The 26,848-nt window shown below is 43.5% G+C and overlaps 1 protein-coding gene across 3 annotated transcripts; it reads right to left on the reverse strand.

The window, feature by feature from the left end:
- On the reverse strand, nucleotides 1–25,686 carry Ttc4 (tetratricopeptide repeat domain 4). 3 transcript variants are annotated; one of them, XM_020175369.2, is made up of 10 exons: nucleotides 25,459–25,684; nucleotides 24,834–24,951; nucleotides 23,049–23,210; nucleotides 18,328–18,405; nucleotides 16,095–16,219; nucleotides 11,809–11,895; nucleotides 11,301–11,518; nucleotides 10,316–10,397; nucleotides 6,631–6,713; nucleotides 1–4,326 (listed from the first exon to the last, which is right to left on the reverse strand). In XM_020175369.2, exons 1-10 carry the CDS (start codon nucleotides 25,567–25,569, stop codon nucleotides 4,230–4,232), a joined length of 1,161 nt encoding a protein of 386 aa, XP_020030958.1. In that variant the 5' UTR covers nucleotides 25,570–25,684; the 3' UTR covers nucleotides 1–4,229. The 3 variants fall into 3 exon arrangements, with proteins under 3 accessions (XP_020030958.1, XP_073936133.1, XP_073936131.1); XM_074080032.1 differs by having other exon boundaries at nucleotides 24,834–24,974; nucleotides 25,459–25,585; XM_074080030.1 differs by lacking the exon at nucleotides 6,631–6,713 and having other exon boundaries at nucleotides 25,459–25,686.
- Nucleotides 25,687–26,848: the final 1,162 nt, after the last annotated feature.

Below are 26,848 nucleotides of genomic sequence, written 5' to 3' on the forward strand. Positions count from 1 at the left end.
TAGGGATCTCTTGTATATTTATTTACATCTTTCAGATATTATGCCCACATTTTTTTTTTTTAATGATAGAGTCTCACTATGTAGCCCAAGCTGGCCTTGACTGGCAATCCTCCTGCCTCAACCTCCTGAATGCTGGGACTATAGGCATGAGCCACCATGCCTGGCTTGGCAAAACCCTTTCACATGAAATGTCTTGAGGTGATGCTCTAACTACATTCCATCACTTAATGAGTTACTAATAGATGACTCTGAGGTTCCGAGAGGTAAAGGAACTTGCCCAAAGTGCCACAGACAGTAGAGTATAAACTTGAATCAGAATCCATCTCCATCTGAGCTCTCCAGCCACTGCTACAACCTGTAATGGTGGGAGAGGGCAGCAGAAGAGCTATGTCCTGACCTCCTCTCCCATTCTGCTTTAGCTGGTCATCTTGAACATCCAGTGTTTCATCCATCAGACAGCATGGGTGAAATGCTCCTCACTGAATATAGCCATGGCATGGGCTACCACATCAGCCTCCTCTCCAGGAAGTCCCATACTCACCTGCAGCCCACCAACCTCTGCTACCAAGCCCTCTGCAGCCACTCATCCCTGCCACCTGGACTGTGTGGCCCAAGCCTGCACTACCTGGCCATGCACCTCTTTAAACTCTAGCCTCCATTGACAAGGAGGTGTCACGTGGCTAAGAGCCCCCAAAATCCATATTCAGTGTTTCTAAATCTGGAATGTAGAACTACAAGAGGCCTTAAGGATCTTCTCTCCAACCTTCTCAAATAACTCAGGATAGAGGGCCATCATGGGATGGGGATTGTCCTATATCATAGAACTGGTATATCACAGAACTAGTCTGATCCTATTTAAGGCCAGTGAGGAGACTGACACTATCTTGTCCATTGATGGGTGCTTTTCTAGCCACAAAGGCTTCTCTCTGGTTGCAAACACCATAGGACCTGCATGTCCACCACACAGCAGGTCTCCAGGCCTCATTTGGAGCCCTGGCCTTTCTGCAAGGCTGCCCACTGAATCTTGACTGGAAGCGGCCAAGTTCTGCTTCCCCTGTCAGGGAGGGTATGAAAGTACTGCAGAACAGAGAACATGGCAAATGTCCATTCCTTCACTTCCGTTTCATCTGACAGTTCAGGAGTATCATGTGACCCACAGTGGGGCAGCACTGGATCCGTTTCCCATGTCCACAGTACTTGAACACAGGAGCCTGTCTCAGCAGGATCAGAGCCCTTCTTTGTCCATCTCTCAAGTGTTTTGTGACTTAAGGGCCTAATGATTAGGCCAATGAACATGGCTCCTCTATGCACCCCCTGCCATCTCACCTGGGAGAGGCTGAGAAAGTACTTTCTACAATTGTTACTGTAAAAAGGTTTCAACCTACATAGGCTGAAAAGCTCTTATTTTACCAGGCATGGTGGCACATGCCTGTATTCCCAGCACTCAAAAGGCTGAGGCATAAGGATCCTGAGAGTAAGGCCAACCTGAGCTACATAAAGAGACTGTATTTAAAAAAGAAAAGAAAAGACAAAGGGGCTGGCCACTGATGGCTCATTCCTATAATCCTAACTACTTGGGAGGATGAGATCAGGAGCACCACAGTTCGAGGCCAGCCCAGACAAATAGTTCTGGAGACCCCATCTCCAAAGTAAGCAGAGCAAAGTGGACTGGAGGTGTGGTTCAAGTGGTAGGATGTATGGTTTGCAAGTGTGAAGCTCCTGAGTTCAAACTGCAACTCCACCAAAAAAAAAAAAGAAAAAAAAAGCTGGATATGGTAGTGCATGCCTGTAATCTTAGCCATGAGAAGCAGAAATTGGGAGGACTGCAGTTCAAGGTCAGCCTGAGCAAAAAGAGAGACCCCACCTCAAAAAAAAAAAAAAAAACAAAAAAAACCTGACAGGCATAGGTAGAAGGATTACAATCTGAGGCCTGACCCACGTAAAAACATGAGACCTTATCTGAAAAATAACTAAAGCACAAGGTGTCAGGAAGTGTGGCTCAAGTGGTAAAACACCTGTTGAGTTCAAACCCCAGTACCATCAAAAAAAGTTTTGTTTTTTTTTTTAAAGAGCCTTATTTTATCTTTTTGGTTTAGTGCAGCATCTCCCCCTTCAGCACTGACAATTTAGGGTAGATAACTCCTTACTGTGGGGGGCCAACCCATGCACTGCAGGATATCTAGAGGCATCCTTGGCCTTAACCCACTTGATACCAGTGGCACCTACCAAGCTGTGATGTCTACCAAGGGCAAAACTAGCCCTGGTTGTGAATCACTAGCCCAAGGATACAGTCTGTATAGATCACCCCTTATCACAGTGTGCTTAAGTGAAAAGCTGTGCAGTAAGTCCATGCCAGGCATGGCTGGGTACCTGTGCACAGAAGTGCATGGATCAGCAGGTGTCAGCATCATTTCACAGACCAAGTAGGTTTCAAGCAGCAGTCCACAATCCTCAGGCTGCAAAGCAGCAGACACCAGGATCTCACCTCAGGTCTAACAGCTGTCATTCTAAGCTCTTTCTCCTCCCCCACCCCAGCCCTTGCCCTGCCCATCCAGTTGACAGTAGGGGCTGGGACTGGAAAGCAGAATAGAAGCTGGCTAACAACCCACCTGCCTTAGGAAAAGGGCTGGGTATGAGGATGAAGGTCACAGAAGAACCCTTGTCAGGTGCTTGTCAGTGTTCAACCTGCTCGTATCCAGTGCTTCATCTCCGTGTCATAGTGCCTGAGAGGGAGTCCTCCCTAACTAGAGATAAGTGGGAAGGCACAGGGGAGCCTGCTTTGTCCCGTGACAGGAAGATGGCTAGTAATGGCTGCTACAGGGAACCAGGCAGTGCCTGCTGGGGTTGTTGCTGACACAAAGCTCTGGGTCTTATGAAGGGAGACAGATGGGAAGTCTGTACCTGGGGAGTAAGAGAATTGCTCAAGTAGAGCCCCCGGAAGGAAAACTGCATGGGTCTTTGGAAGTACTCCCCAGAAACAAGGAAATATACAACACAAACCCCAGATCAGCCCAATCAAGGACAGCAGCTGTGTCTTCAGCTTTGCTACAGTAACAACCCTCAAATCTCAGTGCTATTACAACACTTGCCATTAGTGTTACAATCAATGGCTGCAGGCCAGCTGCTTCCATTCTGCTGCATGTCTTACCATACTGGTACCTAGGCTGAAGGGACAGCCCCTACTTGGGAAAGGGGATCTCATGGCAGAGGCAAAGAGCATAAGCCTGCCATGTAACCTACCACCCACCCTAGCTCCTCAGGCTTCTGTCAGAACAGGCTGTCACATGTGCTTACATCACTCTGCACGGGCAGCAGGAAGTATGCTCCCCCAGGATGGGATGGGCACTTCGGGAAGTCACACAGCTATAGGTAAGAATACAAAAAAATCTCTAGAAGCAGGGAACAAATACCTGAAACAAAAATACAACTTATGACAGTGACCCAGCATTCAAAAGTATTTTCCAGTGGAAAAGGCATAAAATCGTAGCCAGATGCGGTGGTGCTCGCCTGCAATCCTGACATTCACAAGGCTGAGGTGGGAGCATAATTTGAGCCCAAGAGTTGAGGAGGAAATTGGGTCACTGACCAAGTTTGTCACAGTTCTCACACTGCAAAGATTAAAGAAACTGGCAAACTTTTGAGGGGCACCAAGGATCCCAGTTGATACAGTCTTTGTAAATGCAGAAACACGGTGTGGCTTTCCTGACCCCATTCACCCCACAGTTATTCACAGCACCCTCTTCCAGCTCCCATCAGTGCTGGTGAAATAAATGGAGGCCAGAGTCTCTCAGACTTAAAATTCTAGGCAAAGTTGGTTTAGTGCCACAGAGGGATGTCTTCTCTATGGTGCCCAAGGCCATAAAGGTGCAGAACCATGTCACCAGATCCTGAGTCAGTCACTACTGGCCAGTGAATTACCAGAGCCAGTTGCTGTGGGAACTGCAGAAAGTCCCTTCAGAAAGTAACGCCAAGGACATGGTGACCAAGGCAGAGCTGAGAATCCACTGAGGAAAGTGATGACCAGCTGGTGTCCATACTTGGTCAGAGACCACAGTTCAGAGTCACAGAAGCTCCTCCAGCACTAGGCTAGAAAGTACTGTCCCCAGAGGGACCGGAAAAAAGTGCCAGACTTGACGTGTATATCCAGCAGATTCAAGTGTACAAGATTCCAGCAGAGGAAGGTGAGGGAAGAGATCCGGAGGCCTGGCTTATGCAGCCTGCTTGACACTTTACCTGTGCACCTTTCTCTCCCGGAGATAATTCCTGCAAAAAGGTGAGGATCCTACACAGATCAGAAATGCAGGTGTCAGGGCTTTTACAAAGTACCTGCAGGGAACACCACAAAGAGAGGGGTTAATTGAATTATAATCTTAATCATCCATAGACCTTCCCAACTGAAGGTGAACTTTTGATGTGGGTGAATATAAAATGCAAGTTCAGCACATTTATTTGTTTGATTGTTTTTAAGTATGGTAAAATTGGCATGACCTTCTTCCCCTTACAACCTAACAGAACCTCCAGGCCATGCCTGTGGCTACACATGAAACAAAACTATAAAACATGCTTTCATTCATTTATTCCATATTCTGTGAGTGACTAGGGCAAGATAGGCCCTGTGCTGAAAACACAGAGATTAAAAAATGAACACACAAAAACTATTGTCCTTGTTCTCAAGTTCAGACCTAGGAGAGGGAGATAAGGAACCAATTAGGAATAGCAAGTCACAACTGTGGAAGGGTTTGTGAGTTACAGCCTTAGCCTGAGGAGACCTGATTCCCTGTCAAAGAGGGGAATCAGGAAAGATGTCTGAGAAGATGCTATGTCGAACATGGCTTTAATTGGGGGAAGGATTGGAGGAGGGGAAGCCAGGAGGTGCAGATAACCAGAGCATTTGCTGTTGCTAGGGCATAAAGCAAACAGAGTGAGACAAGTCAGAGAGGAGGGAAAAGCCTTGGTCTCCCAGGTCTAAGAGTGATGGCATTACTTAGCGGGCCAGGTCTGAACAGAAGGGCCTGGTTCTTGGCTCCACCCAGTTCAGAGTCTAGTGCTGCCAGAAACCAGTCTTGAAGAGTTTCTTTCCTATGTTAGTAACTTAAAAAGTAATCACTTTCAATAGCACATACATGAGCTGAAAGTATGAAATTGGTTTTCCTCCACAGACTGCCTTCTGTTTAGAGTTCTCCTTTATTTTTTGGAGATAGGATAGGGTGGACCTCAGCCCTTTAAAGAATTCTGGGTAATTTGCTAACTACCAAGAAAATGAACAACTGAACATTTTTCCATAAACTAGGAAAAGGGTAATCTGGGACAAGAGAAAAAAACTCCACTAAGAGAAGTATTGAACTGATGTGAAGAAATCTTCCCTCTTTCCTCCCAAGTTAAACCAGAAGCATCAAGACCAGCTGAACACCCTACCTAGTTAGTCAGCACTTCACCAACTCCTGTCACTCTGTCCTAGGCCTCTCTCCAATCCATCTCCTCCTACTTCAGGCCTCACCATCAAACAGGACACTTCAGATGTGTATATTCCTCTGTGCATTTCACCTAAACAAACACCCTCTGCAACTCCACACCCCATGTCAGGATAAAGCTTATGCTCCTTAGCAAGATATTCAACACCATACTTCATTTGTGGTCCTAACTCAGATCTGCAGTCTCATTTCCTCTTACACCCCTCCTCCCTCCTTCTCCAATACGCTGGGCTCTTTTGGTCTGCGTACAAAAAAAGCACTTGCCTTTCTCTCATTTTGCTCAAAGCTAGAGAAAAGTAGTCCAAGGATAAGCTTGTTAATCCACTAAGGACACTGTCTTACAAAAGTTACTGGGAGAAACAGATGCTGAATCCTGCTTGCTACCATTGCTAATAACAAAGATGCCCTGCTGTAGTGAACTGTGCTATGCAGTGTACAAGGGCACCTTGACTTCTACCTGCTCACTAATTCTTAAGTGCCTGAGAAATGTGTAGGCAAGAGTCAGTACTCCCATCTAGAGGTGAAGGAATTGCCACAGAGAAGCAATTGTGCTCAGGGTCACATAGTCGGGCAATAAAAGTGTGTCTACTTCAAAAGCAAAAGCTCTAGCCGGGTGCCAGTGACTCACACCTATAATCCTAGCTACTCAGGAGGCAGAGATCAGGAAGATTGAGGTTCAAAGCCAGGCCAGGCAAATGGTTCATGAGACCCTATCTCAAAAATACCCATCACAAAAAAAGGCTGGCAGAGTGGTTCAAGGTGAAGGCCCTGAGTTCAAGCCCCAGCACCGCCAAAAAAAAAGCCAATTCTCTTTCCATATAACAGCATCAAGGGACACAAGTGCATTAGGAAAAGGAGGCCTTCCCTGATGCTTCCAGGTACAAAGGCCAGGCAGCTTTTCCCTTCTGAGAATAGCCCCACTCACCTCCCCGCCCCCTTTGTCTGGGGTATCTCAGCTGTGATGCAATGGGCTCTCATCACACTACAACCTGTTTAGCCAAGGGCGGGCCCAGGCCCTGTGACTGTCACATCAGCCAAATTTGTTTTTAGAGAAAGGAACGGGTGAGGCAATCACTGAGCAGAGAACTAAAAAGCTGGTTGTACTCTTAGGAAGGAGCCTGAGCATCCTCCCCATACTCAGCCCCACAGAGGTGCTCACCTGGGGTGCTGCACTGCCTGTAGCAGGGTGCTTGAGGGGGGCACCTGGTAGAGTTCTGCCCTGTCCTCATCCTCAAAGTAGACCTGCAAGATTAATCAGGAGTGAGAGTCAGAGACAATAAGGGCTGCACCAGTATCAGGCATGCTGAGGCCAAGCCCAGAGGAAAGCTAGAGATGGCAACTGTTGTGAGCTGAATGTCTCTTCACATAGCTATGGTCTAAAGTGCTTTGACACTGGGAAAAAGGTTTTCATCATCAACATTCTCTAAAGACAGAACCAAGGTTCAGAGAAGGGAACATCTTGTGAATGTCACCCTGCAAGAGAGAAGCGGACACTCAAGCCCATGCCTATGTAGCCTTCTCTTCCCTAGCAATTTAGTCCTTTACCCATTAGGTATGTAGGGCAGAAAGCCATGGTGGCCCAGAGGAAAGAAGAACCTGAGCAGGGAGAGAAGGATGTGTGTGCAGGGCATCAGAGCCCAAGCTGGGTGGAGGGTCTCAGAGCTGGACCAATAGACAAGGCATATGTGCTGGGAGTTGAGTGGTCTGAGCAGGGTAAGAAGGGCTTCTTCACACCACAGCTGCCCGGGGTGTCATGTCAGAGTCCAAATGGAGTGATGAAAATGTCCAAGTATGGGCCAACTAGAATGAGGTGTCAGGGCCCCAGCAGAATGAGTAGGGCCACTGGTTATGGCAAAGGATGGCATGTTATGTTGGAGATAGAACTCGAGCAAGGTGAGGAGGATGTTCACGCCAGATGGCTGAACAATGTGGGATGTTGGAGTCTGCAAAGGACAAGTATGGCACAAGTATGGCAGGGGCAACAGCCTAACATGGGCACCAAGAGTCACAGAAAGCTCAGGATTTCCATGCAGGAGAGGAGCCAGTGGTAGTGACAGAAGGGGGACTGCAAATAAATAAGCACATTAAAGATACTAAAGCCATTGGTACAAATAGAAAGGAAGAAAACAAGTCCCGTGGTGCTGAATTTAATTGGAAATCTCTCTCTCTCTACCTCTTCCCCGCTCCTCCTTCCCTTCCTCCCTTCCTCCCTCCTAGCTGTGAGGCACTGGAGCAGTGAGCCCCCTTCCCTGGTATTAACAGTATATCTATAGCACATATCATTCTCCACTTCAAAGAACCATGAAAAAATGGATGATTTCAGAGCTGGGACAAGGAAAGTACAATTTAAACCTGGAACATCTTGTTCCAGAGAGCAAGTGCTTAATGAAGAAAAGACAAAAGACACAGAAACAAATGTGAAGGGATTTTAGGACAATTTAAGCATGAAATAAACTATCACAGTGACAGATTATAATTCACTGAATTAAAGAAGAAACCATAAATCCACTGATATAAACAAATGTTGAAGGTTTGAAAGGCAATGAGATATTTACACCATTTCAAAGTACCCCCTATAAAATATTAATTATAAAGGATAAAGAGTAACTGGAGCTGCGTGTAGTGACACGTCTAAAATCTCAGTTATCAGGAGGTTGAAGTGGGAGGTAGAGGCAGGAGAATCTCAAGTTCCAGGTTAGCTTGGGCAAAGTTAGCGAAACTCTCAAAATCAAAATTTTTAAAAGTAACAACAAAAAGGGCTGAAGGCATAGCTTAAGTGGTTAGAGTGCTTACTTAACAAGTATGAGGCTCTGGGTCCAATTCCCAGTACCAAAAATCAACAGAAAAGAGTAATTATGGAGTAGAGAAAGAGGTTTCTCTCAATCAGGCAATCAGAGTGAACATCATCAGTAACGGGACAAATGGAAATCAGGCACCACCTGATAAGATGTCATGTCTGTAATGTTCCAGCCAAATATGTATAACCCAAACCTGCTCACAGGAAGCATGAGACAAACCATGCAAGCAGGCACTCCACAAAACACATGGTCTGTAATCTACACAGGTAACAATCAGAAAAGTGGAGGGAAGTCCATGGAACTCTTATTCAAGGAGACTAACAGACATCATCACCAAACACAGCAGGTGCTTCTAAAAAGGAGCACAGGGCTGAGAACACTCCTGGGGCAACCTGTGAAACCTGGATGGAGCCTGGGGCTAGATAACAATAATTTGTCCATGTTAATTTCCTGACTCTTATGGCTGTGTGGGGATTATGAAGAAAATACCCTCTGTTTTTAGAAAACATACACGAAAGTACTCAAGGTTATTGGGACATCAGCTGGCATCTTACTCTCAAATGATTAGAAGACTAATGTTTGTGGTTTTTGTTTGTTTGGGATTTTTGGTAGTACTAAAATTTGAACTCAGGGCCTTATGCTTGCTAGGCAGGCTCTTTACTAATTGAACCATTCCTCCAGTACTTTTTTGGTTCAGGTATTTTTCAGGTAGGATCTTGTGTTATTGACCAAGACCAGTCTCAGACTGCAACCCTCCTGTGGTCTCCCATATAGCTGAGATTACAGGTGTGAGCCACTGAACCTCGCTTTTTTTTTTTCCCTGCAGTACTGGGGTTTGAACTTAAGCTGGCTGAACTGCAATTCTCTGGATCTCCACCTCCTGAGTAGGTGAGATAAAAGGCAAGCCACCACACCCAACTGTCGTTTTATTTTTGAGACAAGGTCTCATTATGGCTTTCCATTCATGATCCTCCTGCCTCAGACTCCCAAGTGCCTAGGATTGCAGGCATGCATGAGCATACCCTAGCAGAAGATAAATTATTTTCCTCCTTTTTTTTCCCCCAGGCTGACCTCAAACTCACTATGTATTCTAGACTGGCCTTGAACTTGATTCTCCTGCCTGAGCCTCCCAAGTGTTGGGATTACAAGGCATGTGCCACCACATGAGGCAGAAGATATATTATTTAATTTGTTAAATCTGACTTTTTTTAAATCCTAAAATAAGTGGAGCCAGGTGCCAGTGGCTCACGCCTGTAATCCTAACTACTCAGGAGGCAGAGATCAGGAGGATCATGCTTTGAAGCCAACCTGGGCAAATAATTCTTACAAGACCCTAACTCAAAAAACCCTTCACAAAAAAGGGCTGGTGGAGTGGCTCAAGGTGTAGGCCCTGAGTTCAAGCCCCAGTACTACAAAAAAAAAAAAAAAAAAAAAGTGGACTATTTTTCAGCCTTGAAAGGGAAGACTGAGCCAGGCAAGGTGGCACATGGCTATAATTCCAACTACTCAGGAGGTAAAGGTAGGAGTACAGAAATTTTGAGGCCAGCCCGAGCAAAAGGTAACAGCGGGCCCCCTATCTCTAAAACAAAAAGGCTGGAAGCATAACTCAAGTGGTAGAGCACTTACTGCAAGGCCCAGTGTTCAAGCTCCAGTACCACCAAAAAAGAAAAGAAGAAAAGGAAGGTGACACATGCTACAACATGGACAAACAGATACTGTATGACTCCACTTACATGTGGTATCCAGTGTAGTGACAGGCACAGAGACAAGCAGCAGGCATGGGCTGGGGCAGAAGGGGAAAACAGGGAGTTACTGTGTAATGAGTGCAGTCTTAGCTTGGAATGATGGAAAGTTAGGGAAAGGGATGGTGGTGATGGCTGCAAACAATGTGAATGTGCTTAATGCCTCTGAGCTGTGCTAAGAATGGTCAAAATGGTTATATTTTACCACAATCCCAAACCAAACCAAACCAAACCAAACCAGTTAATCTCTATTCCTGCCCCGCCCCCCAAAATCCCCAGAGGAACAAAATATAACTTCTCTTACCTCCAAATTATCAGGGTAGTATTTTTGCTCCAAGTCCCAAGAGGGTGTTTCACTGAACATCACCATCAGATGGTCAATAAACCTAAGGATGTAATATGTACTTTCTGGGCATCAACAACTCATGATCTGCTTTCCCACGTCAGTCCCTGGACACCAATCCACCCAGATAAAAAGAATGGATAAAGCACAAGACAGGCTTGACCCATTTTGACAGCAGTGACCAAAATGTGTACATGTAGCACTAGTCCTATGACATAATTTTCTTTAAGCAGACTCAGTTACAAACATTTCTTACAGCTGGGCACCCGGAGCTCATGCCTGTAATCTTAGCTACTTGGGAGGCTGAGCTCAAGAGGATGGCAGTTAGATGTCAGCTGGGCAAAAAGGTCATCAGACTGCCATCTCCAAAATAACCAGAGCAAAATGGACTGGAGGTGTGGCTCAAGCAGTAGAGTACCTGCTTTGCAAGTACAAAGCCCTGAGTTCAAACCCAAGTCCCACCAAAACAAAAAACAACCCATTTCTTACATTTAGCCACATTCTAAGCATTAACTCTATTAAATCTCAAGTTATTATTTTATATATTTTCTAGTAAACATACACTTAAATTTTTTTTGTGTACTACCTAAAACGATTTCATACTTCACCAGAGGTATTTACCACTCTTTGGTAAATACTATACTTGGTGTTAGGCATACTAGCCTAGACAGTACGAAGGTAAGACTTGCATCTGTCATTGCAAACTTAGTAAATGAGGTTCAGTCAGCTACAGGATAGAGGGGTTATATCAAAATAGACTGTATGAAAGTCTTTAAACTATTCTCTTCCTTCCTCAACCAAAAATCTACTTGCCAATACAACAGGGAAAGCTGGAGGCATGGCTCCAAGTGTGAGGTCCTGAGTTCAAATCACAGTACTACCAAAAAAAAAAAAAAGGTCAACAGAGAGAAGCATGCAAGTGAGAGCAGAGGGCTCAAGGAAGTACCTGGAGTCCTCGTGAAAAGCAGAAATGAAGTCGGATTGGGCGTACTCTGGATATAGAAAGAGTACAGGCCAACTCAGCCTGCCCTTGTCATCTAGACTCAGCCGGGCTCCATAGGGGTTCTCCAAGCTAAGCCCGTCCAGGAAAATCTCACCTAGACCATCTGAGGCTGAATCTTCATCCTCACCAGCAGCTTCAGAGATGAGCCTAATGTTCCTAGCCTGGATTAAAAACAGAAACAAACACACACCAAAAAAAATACTTCAGGTGGCTGCTGGGACCCAGAGCACACATTCAGTATGTCACTGACACTAGCACATACAAAGTGGGAGAGCTGACTCAATTCAGGTGGTCTGACTCCAGAACCTGGGCTCCTTTGTCACACTGCTTCACCAAAGCAGAAGGAAACAAACATGGTCACACAGGCAGAGTGTCCCAAGAAAGGGCCCCAGGAGGCTTCAGAGGACTAGTGGGTTTCACAGACTATAGGACCTGTTGTTTGAGAACTCACCTTGATGGCCTGGAGTAAAGCCTCATTCTGATTCTGCTCCTTCTTTTCTTTCAACTTTGCTTTCCTTACATCCCTCTCTTCAGTTCGCTGGAAATGAAATTCAGATGCATCAACTCCAGGGAACTTGCTTCCTGCTCTTTTACTCCATGCTCCTGTGTCAAGGGGTGCCTGCCAGTGGCTGATTCAGCTCAATAAACATGCATGAAGCACATGCCTAGGTGTCAGATGAAGTGTCGGCAGAAAATTAAAATCTTGTTTCTATATCCAAGTAGCACCCAGTCTACTGAGAGGTCCAGACAAGAAAAAGGGCCAAGTGTTACAGGTACTACTCTGGTAGTGTCAACTGAGTGTAATGACACAGAGGGAGTGACTAAGTCTGCCCCACTGAGGTGGGCTTAGACAGACCAGGAAGATGCCACCAATAAAGGAGAAAGGGCATCTCCATACAGTAACCAACACTGGGGAAGACAAGTGCCCTATAGGGAATTTCAGCTTCTCTAGCATGGCTAGAGAACTCAGGTCAAGAATTTATCAGAAGTTATGCCTTTTGCAGTAATTATAATTCATGAAAGAAAAACACCACCATTCTACTCAATCTAGCAAAAACATAATTCAGATTTCCTTTTCCTGCCAATCTACCCAACACCAACAGATCCCACTTTCACCCTAAGGATTGCAGATTTCCTGGAATTTGCCAACCTTTTTGCAAAGCACAATGCAGCAGATATTTTAGGTTTGGCAGACAATTTGTGGTCTCTGCCGCATGTTATCTGGTTTTGCTTATTTATAATACTGTTGAGAATGTGAAAAACATATTTAGTTCACATAATGTACAAAAACAGCTACAGGATGGATTAGGCCTATGGGTCAGATTGCTGACTCCTGCTCTAAAATAAAGCACCAATCACCCCTCACCTTCCCCACAAAGGCTAACACAGATCTTCTTTTTCTGGTGAACAAAGTCTATCCTTTCAGGGAGACAATAGCTCATAATTCTTGGCTGTTCCTTCTCCAATCCACTCTGCCAAGAGACAGTCATGAAACTTCTTTCTGCTGTCAAAATTTTGATCACACTTTAAAAGGTGTCCCACCCCCAGGACACATACTAAGACTACATCCACTTCTGCCTTCCCAGTTAGTTACACTGGTCTTATCCACATTATGATAGGGATGGTGAACTGGGTTGTTTTTACTCTGGTTTGCAGGAAGCAAGTAGGTAGGTGCGGCTTACTGCTATCTCTCCTGAAATGTGGGATCTCAACAGTCCGTATAAAGTGGGATGGCTACCCTTTCAGAAGAAGCTTGAACTGTGGGGTGTGCTGCCTTCCTTTTTTACAAAGGTTCTCACTATGTTGCCAGGCAGGCTGGTCTCCAACTCCTGGGCGCAAGTATCCTCCCACCTCAGCTTCCTGAGTACTGAGATTACAGGTGTGCACACCACACCTGGCTTACACTGACTTTTTTTCTTTTCTTTTTTTTTGCAGTGTTGGGCTTGAACTTGGGGCCTACACCTTGAGCCACTCCACCAGCCCTTTTGTGTGATGGGGTTTTTTTTGTGACAGAGTCTCATGGACTACTTGCCTGGGCTGACTTTGAACCATGATCCTCCTGATCTCTGCCTCTTGAGTACAGGGGTGAGCCACTGGCACCTGGCTTATGCTGCCTTTTAAAAAATCAACTTTGAAATGACCCAAGCCTTGTATGCACATATGAATAATAAAAAAAAATCAACTTTGTTGAAAATAATTTATGATTTTAAGAGCAAAGTTTGATGAATTTTTACAAATGTACATATCGGCAGCCCATCACCATTTCTACCCTGAGAAACTTCCCTCTGCCTCTTTGCAGTCAATCCTCCTTTCATTCCATCACTGATAAGGTTGTTTATTTTTATTATCAAATAATATTTCTTCACATGAACATATCACAATCTGCTTATCTATCCTGTTGATGGACACAAATCCTGTTTCTGAGTTGTTATAAACAGAATAGTCTAAGAACACGTTTTATGAACTAACTTCCCTTAAACACTAAGACATGAAATTGCTGGATAGGTGTTCAAAAAAAAAAAATTACACTGATCTCCAAAGTCACTGTACCATTCTATATCCACTGGCAACAGCTCAAACATCTAGTTACTCACATCTTCATCAATATTTGGTACTGTCATCATTTTAAAATTTTAACCATTCAGGCAGGTATAAATTGGAATCTCACTGAGATTTAATCTGCATTTCCCTGGTGACTGATTATGCTGAACACATTTTCATGTGTTCCCTGTAAATTTTTTGAGAAGTGTCCCTATTTTGCCACATTTTTAAAATTTTGGAGTTTTGTCCTTTTCAAAGAGATTTCTCTATGTATTCTGGATATAACTCCTTCATTGTATAGATATATTACAATCCTCCCATTTTATGGCTTTCCCTTTAATTTTCTTGATATCTTTTGCAGAACTAGAACTTTTTTGTTGACTAGGTTCCACTTAATAATTTGACTTATTCAGGATGTGATGGTACATGCCGATAACCCTAGCTACTCAAGAGGCAGACATCAGGAGGACAGATGTTTGAGGCCAGCCTAGGCAAAAAGTTAGCAAGATTCCATCTCAACCAACAAGCCTAGCATGGTGGTGCAAACCTGTAGTCCCGGCTACTCAGATTGCAGACTGAGGTCAGTCCCAGGCAAAAAATGAAACCCTATCCAAAAGTTAACTAAAGCATAAAGAGCTGGAGGCTTGGCTCGAGTGGGAGAGCACCTGCCTAGCAAGTGCAAGGGGCTGAGTTAAAGCCTAGGTACCATCAAAAAATAAACATAAAATAAATAATTGTAATAATTTTGTCTTTTATGGCCAATTTTTTAAAACAGAGGTTTAATTCACTAACCTAAAATTAACTATGAACCATTGCAAAGTATGTAACTCAGTGACATTCAGTGTTGACATGCAACCAATGCTCTGTGAAATTTCCAATACCCTGGAAAGTAACCTCATATTCATTAAGCAATCACCTTGCATTCTACCCTTCCCACAATCCCATAACACTAATATGCTTTCTGTCTCCACAGATTTACCCAATTAGGATGTTTCATATAAATGGAATCACACTGTATGTGCTCTTGTGTGTCTGGCTTCTTTCACTTAGATTACTGTTTTTGAGGTTCACCTATGTTCTATAGCATGTATCAGTCCTTCATTTATTTTTAAGGCTGCATCATACTCCACTATATGGCTACATCACATTTCTTACCCACTCACATGCACATTTTCCCTCCTCATTTAATCCTCATGAAAACTTCTTTTCAAAGATGGGACTGAGCTTCACAAATATCAGGGGCTTTCCAGAGGCTGGTGGAGTGGCTCAAGTGGTAGAGCGCCTGCCTAGCAAGCATGAGGCCCTGAGTTCAAACCCTAGGGCTGCCAAAAAAAAAAGGGGGGGAGTTGTCTAAGGCCAAACACATCAGCAGTGGCAAATATGTTTAAGGCCAGGTGTGGTAGCTCACATCTTAACATCAGCTACTCGGGAAGCAGAGAGTGGGAAGATCTCAGCTAGAGGCCACCCCAAGCAAAAAGTTATCAAGACCACCATCTCAACAAACAAGCCAGGCATGGTGATACATGCCTGTCATCTGAGCGACACAAAGGATCATGGTCCAGGCTGGCTCCAGTATAAACTCAAAACCCTACCTTAAAGATAAACTAAAGCAAAAAGGGTTGCAGTATGGCTCGAGTGGTAGAGCACCTACCTAGCAAGCTTGAGGCCAAGTTCAAACCCAGTAGTACCACCAAAAAAAAAAAAAAAGTTAGTGTTTAAACTCAAATTTGCTGCACTATCCCCATAGTGTTCCTAATGTTCAATCTTCAAGAAATTAGGCTCAAGCATCACTTCTCTCAGCAAACCTTCTACTATATCCTACTATCACACACATTACCGTATGTACTTGCTGACCTCTATTTGCTGGTTTGTTTACTTGTGTCCTCCACAGAGTTCCAAGGGTAAGATTGATTTTGGTGGATTTTTTTGTTTGTTTTTTGCAGTGCTGGGGACTGAACCCAGGGCCTCATGCACGCAAAGCACACATTCTGCCATTGAACTACATACATTCCCAGTGCCTAGGTTTTGGGTTGTTTTTTTTTTTTTTGCAGTACTAGGGACTGAACCTAGGGCCTTGTACATGCTAGGCAAACACTTACCACTGAGCTATATCCCAAGCCCTAGGTTTTGTTTTTAACGAGGAAAAACTTCAATGCCTTGAGAAAGACAATCTGGGGGATGGTGTCTATAACCAACCTTCAGCTTGTCTGCTTTGGCCCTTGTCTCCAGAAGTTTCTTCTCCTTGGCATCTATTTGCAGCCCCTCATCACACCATTTCACAGCCTCAGCAAAGTGTTTCAGTTCCAGATGGCACAGGGCACCTATAGAAACCACAGCCCTTAGGATCTAGGAACAGTATTTACAGAAAGCACCTACTTTGAGCAAATCCTCTCACCAGCCAGATCTATGAAGGGGAAAAAGACGCTGTTGTCCCCTCTACTTCAGTTCTCAAATAAGGGGAAGTATTTTTTGTATCCAAGATCAAAAACACCCCTAGTGCCCATTCAGTTCAAAACTCCTATACATTTCCCTGTTTTTAAGGAATCTAAAAGTAAGGAATGCTACAGTTTAGTAACAAAGAGCACAGGCTTTGAAATCAGAAAGATCTGGGCTGGAAAACTGGGCTCTATCATTTACTCCCAAGACCTTTGACAAAGGACTGAGCATCTCTGAGCTTCAGGATCCTCATCTGCAAATGGAAAAAATAAAGCCCATCTCAGATGACATTCATCAAGATAATAGCAACACCAAAGGCCAAAGACATTAGGTGTCTCCAAATTCTGTTCTTTATTCTTTATGGTCATCAGTTTAAGTTGTCTCTTTTTTGTTGCTGTTGTTGTTTTGTGATCCTGGGGTTTGAACTCAGGGCCTACACCTTGAGCCACTCCAATAGCCCTTTTTTGCAAAAGGTTTTTCAAGATAGGGTCTGGCGAACTACCTGCCCAGGCTGCCTTTAAACTGCAATCCTCCTGATCTCTGCCTCCTGAGTAGCTAGGATTATAGGTGTGAGCCACCAGCACCCAGCTGTCATTTTTTTTTAAAGTGCTAGTATAGAGCCCAGGGCTGTATGCATGCTAGACAAATTAACTATATCCTTCCTTTCTGTTAAACAAAATGTTTTAATGCAATCATGTTCATTTTTCTTTAGGTAGCCTCTTTTAAACTTCTCATAGAATTTCAAAATACCAAAACTGTAAAGGCCTACATGTCAAAAGAATCTAACCCACCTTCCAGAGATGAGCAAACTGTTACTCAGAGTGGATGTCTTATTAAGATCACATTATAAGGTAAAACTGACAATTGAAACAAGGACTATAGACTTCTAGCCTGAGAGGCTAGTTCCACAGGCCTACACTGTATGTGTCAGGCTTTATCCAGTGCCTTCCTTTCTCTACACCTGAGGAGCACGGACCTAGCTGTGAACATATAACGAGGCATAACTCTGATAAAGAATTTTAAGTGGTTCATGGGAATGAAGGGAAGACTCACGTATGATGAATAAATCAAAGTCTGCAAAGCACTTACAAGCTTCTCAAAGAAAGGTGAAGTATAAAAGCAATAAAAACTCTATATAGAATGGTCAGACTACAAGAGAAAAAAACATAATCTGGGACCATCTCAGCATCAGAGTTATTAGCAAAGGTCCCATAACTTATCTTTTAATTAATATTAACATGGTATTTGAAGATCTTGCTTTTTAATCAAACTAATTTGGAAAAAAATCAGAATGTAGCTTTTGGAACTCCTTTGTTTTAATTAATTTTATTCTTTATTAATTTAAAATGTGGAGTTTCAATTTCATACAAAATTTTAAAGCACAAAAGGTAAGAGTACTCTCTATGGAATTCTTTCAAAAGTGGCATGCTGGCTGGACGCCGGTGGCTCACACCTGTAATCCTAGCTACTCAGGAGGCAGAGATCAAGAGGATCATGGTTCAAAGCCAGCTCAGGCAAAGAGTTCATGAGACTTTATCTTGAAAAAACCCTTCACAAAAAAAGAGTGACTTGCCCAGTGTTGGTGGTTCATGCCTGTCATCCTAGCTACTCAGGAGGCAGAGATCAGAAGAACAGCGGTTCGAAGCCAGCCTGGGTAAATAGTTCACGAGACCCTATCTCAAAAAACCCTTCACAAAAATAGGGCTGGTGGAGTGGCTCAAAGTGAAGGCCCTGAGTTCAAGCCCCAGTACCTCAAAAAAACAAAACAAGGAGTGACTCAAGGTATAGACCCTGAGTTCAAATCCCAGGACTGGGGGAAAAAAAGTGTCATGCTGCTGTTGATATGGAACAGGAACTTGAAATATCAAGACTGCAGAATAAGATGACCTCACTGGTACCCTAGTGCCTAATATCGAAGACTTAAATGTCAATTTTTGGAGCAGTGAGTGCCTGTTTTCCCATAATAATCACAGTGAAGTTCTACAAGACTCACCTCTAACTATGGCTTTGAGGTGACCGGGTTTTAGCTTTCTGGCAGCCATCACATCATTGAGAGCAGAACGAAAATTGCCTAAGTTAGTAAAAAAAAGAACAAGTTTTTATATTAAAATGATTCCAAACTTTTGTGTGCAATGACAAAGACACTCTCGTATAATCTTGGAGAAATATAAATTGAAGCAACTGTTTTTCAGAAAAACATAGTTGCCCTTATCAAGCCTTAGAAACGTTTTTATCAAGCATTCCACTAAAGAACTATAAATGGCCCTGAATAAGCCCTTCATTGGCTCTTCACCAGTGACTTAGAGTTCAAACTCCTCAATGTGAAGACTGAGTGTCCATGACCTGGTGATACCCATTTCTCAAGCCTCTCACCAAGCCCTGCCTTGCACTCATTGACAACACTGATTTTCCTGAATTTCTCTTGTTCTCCCCTTTGCTAGAATTCTCTTGTTCTCTCCCTCTCACCTTCCACCTGATTAATGCTTACTCTTACTCACAGTCCCATTTCAGAAGGCAATTTTTTTTTTTTTGGTGGTACTGGGGTTTGAACTCAGGGCTTCACACTTGCTAGGCAGACATTCTACCACTTAAGCCACTCCACCAGCCCTATTATGCGTTGGGTATTTTCAAAAATAGGGTCTCACCCTCATAAAACTAAAAAGCTTCTGTTCATCAAAAGAAATGGTCTCTAAACTGAAGAGAACACCCACAGAGTGGGAGAAAATATTTGCCAGCTACACATCAGACAAAGGACTGATAACCAGAATATATAGGGAACTTAAAAAACTAAATTCTCCCAAAACTAATGAACCAATAAAGAAATGGGCACGTGAACTAAACAGAACTTTCTCAAAAGAAGAAATTCAAATGGCCAGAAAACACATGAAAAAATGCTCACCATCTCTAGCAATAAAGGAAGTGCAAATTAAAACCACGCTAAGATTCCACCTCACCCCTGTTAGAATAGCCATCATCAGGCAACACCACCAACAACAGGTGTTGGCGAGGATGCGGGGAAAAAGGAACCCTCTTACACTGTTGGTGGGAATGTAGACTAGTACAACCACTCTGGAAAAAAATTTGGAGGCTACTTAAAAAGCTGGACATCGATCGACCATTTGATCCAGCAATACCACTCTTGGGGATATACCCAAAAGACTGTTACTCCAGAGGCACCTGCACATCCATGTTTATTGCGGCACTATTCACAATAGCCAAGTTATGGAAACAGCCAAGATGCCCCAGCACTGATGAATGGATTAAGAAAATGTGGTATCTATACACAATGGAATTTTATGCAGCCATGAAGAAGAACGAAATGTTATCATTTGCTGGTAAATGGATGGAATTGGAGAACATCATTCTGAGTGAGGTTAGCCTGGCCCAAAAGACCAAAAATCGTATGTTCTCCCTCATATGTGGACATTAGATCAAGGGCAAACACAACAAGGGGATTGGACTATGAGCACATGATAAAAGCGAGAGCACACAAGGGAGGGGTGAGGATAGGGAAGACACCTAAAAAACTAGCTAGCATTTGTTGCCCTTAACGCAGAGAAACTAAAGCAGATACCTTAAAGCAACTGAGGCCAATAGGAAAAGGGAAACAGGTACTAGAGAAAAGGTTAGATCAAAAAGAATTAACCTAGAAGGTAACACCCTCGCACAGGAAATCAATGTGAGTCAATGCCCTGTCTAGCTATCCTTATCTCAACCAGCAAAAACCCTTGTTCCTTCCTATTATTGCTTATACTCTCTTGACAACAAAATTAGAAAGAAGGGCAAAATAGTTTCTGCTGGGTATTGAGGGGGTGGGGGGAGAGGGAGGGGGCGGAGTGGGTGGTAAGGGAGGGGGTGGGGGCAGGGGGGAGAAATGACCCAAGCCTTGTATGCACATATGAATAATAAAAGAAAAATGAAAAAAAAAAAAAAAGAACACAATTTGACCAAGACTGCTTAGTTATGCAGACCTCTCACCACTACCACCATCACCACCACCATCAATTTTTCCTCTGTTTAGAACAGTACTCTGAAGATGGATTGAAATACTTTAATTCCATCTCTCCAAAATGGCAAGTTTGACTTAAATCCTTTCCTGCCATTTTATCATTACTTTTCCTTGCTTTCTTTGGGGTGAGTGGCTGGACCTCCTGACATGTTAGAAGCCCTAGTCAGGCCCTTGACAAGGACTCTGGTCACTTGTCAATTGAAAGTAATTATGGAAAAAAGGTGAATTGTGATCATTTCCTAACAACAAATTGCAAAAGCTAATTCCCATTTTCCCACTGACATGCAGATCACAATGTAAAACACTAGAGCTTCTAGGGAAGAAAATGAGAGTATCTTCATGATATTAGGATAAGAAGCAGAGATTTATTAAACAGAACAGAAAACAATGTAAAATTAGAGAACTGTAAGTTAAATTATATCAAAATTTATAACTTATATATCATGTGCTAGCACATAGACAGTGAAAAGTCAAGCCACCAGCAGGAGAAAACATTCACCATACATACATATAACAAAGAATCCATATTCAGATTTTTTTTTTGTAAAAATGAAAAGAAGCCTTTACATCAAGGAAAAAAAAAGGCAGAAAACCAATAGGCATTTCACAAAAGAAGATAGCCAAGTGACCAAAAATCATATGAAATGGTACTCAACTTCAGTAGGCAGTAGAAAAATGCAAATTAAAATAATAGGGTCTCACAAACTATTTGTCTGAGCTGGCCTCAAACATGATCCTCCTGTACTTTGCCTTCCAAGTAGCTAGAATTATAGGCATGAGCCACCAGCACTCAGTAGCACTTTCTTCAGGACACCTAATTAGTCCACTAAGTCTCTACTCTAAAAACATTCACCACATTTCTCAGCCTCTGTGCTGTGCTCTCTATATTGTACCTGTCTTACACTCTGCACTTGGAATCAAACCTGACTTTGAATCCTGATCCCGGCACTGTGCACCCTCAGACAATTCAGTGTACTGCACTTACTACTTTTTACTACCATTTCTTAATCTGTTGACTAGGGATAAAGCTGCTAGCCTCAACTACCTTACACTGCTATTGTGAAGTCACATAACACAATAAACACCAAAGTGCTCTGTAAATGGTACCAGTGATGGCTTTGATTATTAGGCACCTGATACTCTAGTATTGCACCTATACATTTTGTTCTTGAAAGATTGTTTTGGTCTTACTGGCTCATATACCACATCCTTAAAGACTGGCAGACAGGAACTATGTTGCTCTTATTCATAGTGTAGTGCTTAACACAGTGTAAAAGTTTAATATATATTTCTTATTGAATAAATAAAAGTATAAAACTCCTTCAGGGAAAGGTTGGGTCTTACTTATCTCTATGATGACAGTGCCTAGCAAAGAAACACAACTCCTTTTGTCTGTTGAATCAGAAAACATATACTATGGTCTGGGCTCTGGCATTAATCAAAAAGGTCTCTTTGGGATTATGATATAAAATGAGGGGGTTTACTGGCTCATATAATCTCTAAGATTCTATGCCATTCTGTCTTTTTAAATTTTTCTGAGGGAGAAAATACTTCAAGCAGATCAAGCTGGAGAGAAACTGTTCAAAAGGAGATGTGTCCCAGCAGACTCACTCTGGCTAGATAAGACCTGTGCTCTGAGGCTCTTCAGAAATGCTTGCAGTCACTCCCAGGTTCTCTAAATTCTACAATAAGAAACAAGGGTGTAATATGGCCCAGAAGAGTCACAAGCAATACTGCTGCTTGGCATTTCCAAAAGCACCCCTGCAGAATGGCCCTGTCTGGTGCTAGGGAGACTTAACAAAACTTGAGAAACCCAGGAAAGATTCTTTGTTGTAGGGTTTCTGTGACTTTATCATGCGAATGTGTACTTCAAATCTCCAACAGAGTAGCAACATTTTCCAAACATCCTCATCCAAGAAATATTTTTTATTTTGAGAGTCTCACAAGCCAAGTACCAGTGGCTCACGCCTGTAATCCTAGCTACTTGGAAGGACCACAGTTCGAAGCCAGCCCTGAGCAAATAGTTCATGAGACCCTATCTCTAAAATACCCAACACAAAAAAGGCTGGGAGAGTGGCTCAAGTGTTAGAGCACCTATCTAGCAGGCATGAAGCCCTGAGTTCAAATCCCAGTGACACCAAAAAAAAGTTCCACAAAATACTCTTTGAGAAACCCCTTCCCCTTAGATTAATACGGCTCCTATCACTCAAAGATTTTGAGCCAGGGTCTTGCAATATAGCCCAGGCTGCTGGCCTCACAATCCTCCTTCCTCAGTTGGAGTGCTGGAATTACAGACATGAGCCACTGTAGCCAGCTTCATCCAACAATCTCCATTGCCTTAATTTTTCTAGCATCCTTGAGAAGAGGATAAAAGCCAGAAAAAAACATTTTTAAAAAAAGTAGAAACACCTGGGCTCAAAAATCACAGATTATACTGACTTATACATCAAATATCTTACCAAAATGACTAAGTCACTTTTTTGGTTCAGATAGTTAAAATTATACAATCCAATGTGTTTCCCTTCTCACCCTGCCTACCTGAAAGGTCAGAATACAATTAGAATTAGAATAAACTATCCTTAGTTCAGGTTTCTGGAATGAACAGCCCCTCTTTCTCTGACACTCTCAAACCCTCTACTAGCCACCATAAGGGCTTTTACAATAAGTTAGTTCTTTGGAAAACACTTAATAGTGAAATAAATTACCCAGATAGTACTGTGCTGCTGCCCTGTTGGTATAAAGGACAGCATTCAAATCAGGATCTGCACACTTCTTCTTTAATCCTTCAGTATATGAAACCACAGCTTTCTTATAGTCTTTCTCTTTAAAGTAGTCATTGCCCTCATCTTTATAGGTCTTGGCTTGCTCTGAAAGGAAGAGGAGAAAAAATCATTTAAAAGACTCTAAATAATGCAATAATGTAATATATGATAAACCAAAAAGAAGAACCAATAGATAAAGGAAACCCAAAATTAATGCTATGATAAAAATGAGTATCAAGGGCTGGAGGTATGGCTCAAGTGCTACAGTGCCTGCCTAGCAAGTGTGAGGTCCTGAGTTCAAACCCCAGAACTGCAAAAAAGAAATGGGTATCAATATGGAGAAACAATGTCATGAAAACCTAATGCTATAATCATACTACCAAATATCTTACAAGGTATGTTACTAAGTGCTTACAATGGAATTTTATGCAGCCATGAAGAAGAACGAAATGTTATCATTCGCTGGTAAATGGATGGAATTGGAGAACATCATTCTGAGTGAGGTTAGCCTGGCTCAAAAGACCAAAAATCGTATGTTCTCCCTCATATGTGGACATTAGATCAAGGGCAAACACAACAAGGGGATTGGACTATGAGCACATGATAAAAGCGAGAGCACACAAGGGAGGGGTGAGGATAGGTAAGACACCTAAAAAACTAGCTAGCATTTGTTGCCCTTAATGCAGAGAAACTAAAGCAGATACCTTAAAGCAACTGAGGCCAATAGGAAAAGGGGACCAGGAACTAGAGAAAAGGTTAGATCAAAAAGAATTAACCTAGAAGGTAACACCCACGCACAGGAAATCAATGTGAGTCAATGCCCTGTATAGCTATCCTTATCTCAACCAGCAAAACCCCTTGTTCCTTCCTATTATTGCTTATACTCTCTCTACAACAAAATTAGAGATAAGGGCAAAATAGTTTCTGCGGGGTATTGGGGGGGGGAGAGGGAGGGGGTGGAGTGGGTGGCAAGGGAGGGGGTGGGGGCAGGGGGGAGAAATGAACCAAGCCTTGTATGCACATATGAATAATAAAAGAAAAATGAAAAAAAAAGAAAAGAAAACGGCTGGCAGAGTGGCTCAAGTGGTAGAGTGCCTGCCTAGCAACCATCCTTGAGTTCAGACCCCAGTACCACACACACACAAAAAAAAAAAAAAAGAAAGAAAGGAAAAGCATAAAGGAAGAAAGTACACTTATCCTAGTTTTTGAAGGACTTTTTGTTTATAATTACTGAGGAAATGGGAAGAAATTATACTTCTGCTTTTGCTTATATTATTTCCTTGTTTGGAGTGTAAATTCTCACCACTATAGTAAGAGCCTAAAAAATTATTATGATTTAGCTCAAATTGCCAGTCTACCGAGAGCTCACTCCTGCATCTGCTACAGAGCCTGTGTTCTCTGTCTCACATATACATACACACACGTGTGTGTGTGTGTGTGTGTGTGTGTGTGTATATATATATATATATATATATGTATATTGGTGTGTGTTGGCACCTATATTCACTTAGATTTGCTCTGATTCTTCAGAACAATTTGGCTTCTCACTGGAGCCTACCTTTGAGGGGATTAACTGTATGCAGTAAGTAGTTATCTAAAGAAGTATGTGTGGAGTGAATATTGACAAGTTAGCACCAGGTAACTACTTGATACCAATCAGAACTGTCTGACTCACACTGTACCCCAACTCAATGGAGACACAACACAAATACTAGTAGTATAAAATACCTTCTGGAGATCGCTCCTCATCAAAAATAATTGACTGGAGGCAAGCCAAGTCAGGATTCTCCTTAGGATCAATTTCTGATGGTGCTTTCTTCATAAATAGGGGAATCCTGTCAAATTCCTGGATTTTAAGAGAAGAATGAACTACACGAATAAGATTTTCCATTGAGTAGATTCAATACCATGACTCATTATCAAAGTTTTCTTACTCATCATGTAGGATAATCTCTATTCTTTCAGCTCTCACGTTCTACAAGGACGTTAGTGCTTACCATTAATCGATCGTCCTTACAGTGCTGACACTTCACAATCTCATTTCATCTTTGCCACAGCCCTGAGTGGCTGGTGCTACAAAGGGGAGCAATTTTATAGTTGAAGGCTCAGAGAAGTTAAGAAACTGACCCAATATCCGAGCCAGTTGGAGCACAGGGCTAACTGCTAATCCTGTAGTCTGCAATGTACTGACAGTATAAGAACACTCTCAAAACCTCGAGGCCAACTGTTAACACCCAACTAGAAGCCATCCATCTGCTGGCAGCCAGAGACCGGCGCGTACGGGAGGAACCCTGGAGTCCCAGGTGTCGGGACGACACACACAAACACGTGCGGAGCCCCCGAGACCGCTCACCTCCTCCCACTGGTCCTCGTGGAAGCCGCCGCGGTAAGGGTGGCTCTGGAACTTCTCCAGGAAAGAGTCCATTAAGTCGTCGTTGGCAGCGTCCGGCTGAGACGGCTCCATGGCCGCTCGCAAATCCCCTGCTTTAGCCGGGAAATTCAAGCAGCTAGGGGCTCCTTCCGGCGCCGCGGTGCACTTCCCTCAACCCTCCCGGCGCTGCAGACCCGCGAGCCGGGCGTTCCGCAGGCCTAGGGGCGTGGTCGACTCTGGTTCCGCCGGCCTGGGGGCGTGGCCTGTTGGGTTCCGCCCTCTTTGGGGGCGTGGTCAACCCTTGAACCTCGGCCCCACCTCTCACAGAACAAGTGCCTCCCCTGCCCTGGCCCCTGCAGATGAGTCTCAGACCCACCTTTTGGGGTGGTGGATAATCCCAGGCCCCACAGAGTTCCTACTATTACTTCGTTCACTCATTTGTTAGTTAGCACCTATTCACTAAATTCCGTATTTTTCCCATTTGTTCTAGGCGTGGACTATACAGTGGTGGACAGAGAAAATAGAAGCCATGTTGTTTAGAAGCTGACAAGGTAGTGAGTGAGGAGACATAATGAACAGATAAGATGTGAGAGTTTGTCAGGTGGTTACTAGAGCTGCTGGAGAACTGAGCATGATGGTGCACATCTGTAATCCCAGCACTCGGGACCTTGAGGCAGGAGGATTGTGAGACTGGGCTACATAGCCCAGCTTCATTAAACAGGGCATTCACGCAAAGACAGTGAAGGCCTGGGAGAGACAAGGTTTTCTGGGAAGAGCATTCCCCAGAAAGGGTACAGCAGGACTAGTGAAGGCAGGTGAGGTGGACATTGTGTTTGCTGAACAGCAGGGTGACTGGAGCGGAGAGGAAGGGGAGAGCAGAAGATGAGGTGGGAAAGATAAAGGGACTGTGATTGTGAAGACTGAGCTTTTCCACAGGGTGAATTTTGAGGAAAGTAGTGACTGATCAGATACACCAGAGCTTAACCACACCCTCGCCCTCTCGGCTGAGGCGGACAGGGTCTCTGTTCTGACCTCCTTACCCAACTAATGTGGCTTCCGCCACCCAGTCACCCAGCAAGTAGCTACAGGATATTGTCCAGAGTGCTATGGCCTTGAGGAATTCCTAGCCTGGTCCAGACCAATCTAAACCAGCACTGGACTGCAAGTCTGGAGTGGAGCCACAGAGGGGTGGGGTCCAGGAAGGCTTTACATAGACGATGATACACTTCTGAGAGCAGAAATGGGGAAGGTCTCTGTACGTGGATAGAGACCTGGAGGGAAGCTGGGAAATTTAGGTGGTGCGAGCCCATGTGTGGAAAGGTGTGAAAGTATGCTGGGCACACAAGAGCTAAAGGTGAGGCCAGGTTGGCAG

Source organism: Castor canadensis, chromosome 7 (genome assembly GCF_047511655.1).
Source record: "Castor canadensis chromosome 7, mCasCan1.hap1v2, whole genome shotgun sequence".
NCBI lineage: Eukaryota > Metazoa > Chordata > Mammalia > Rodentia > Castoridae > Castor > Castor canadensis.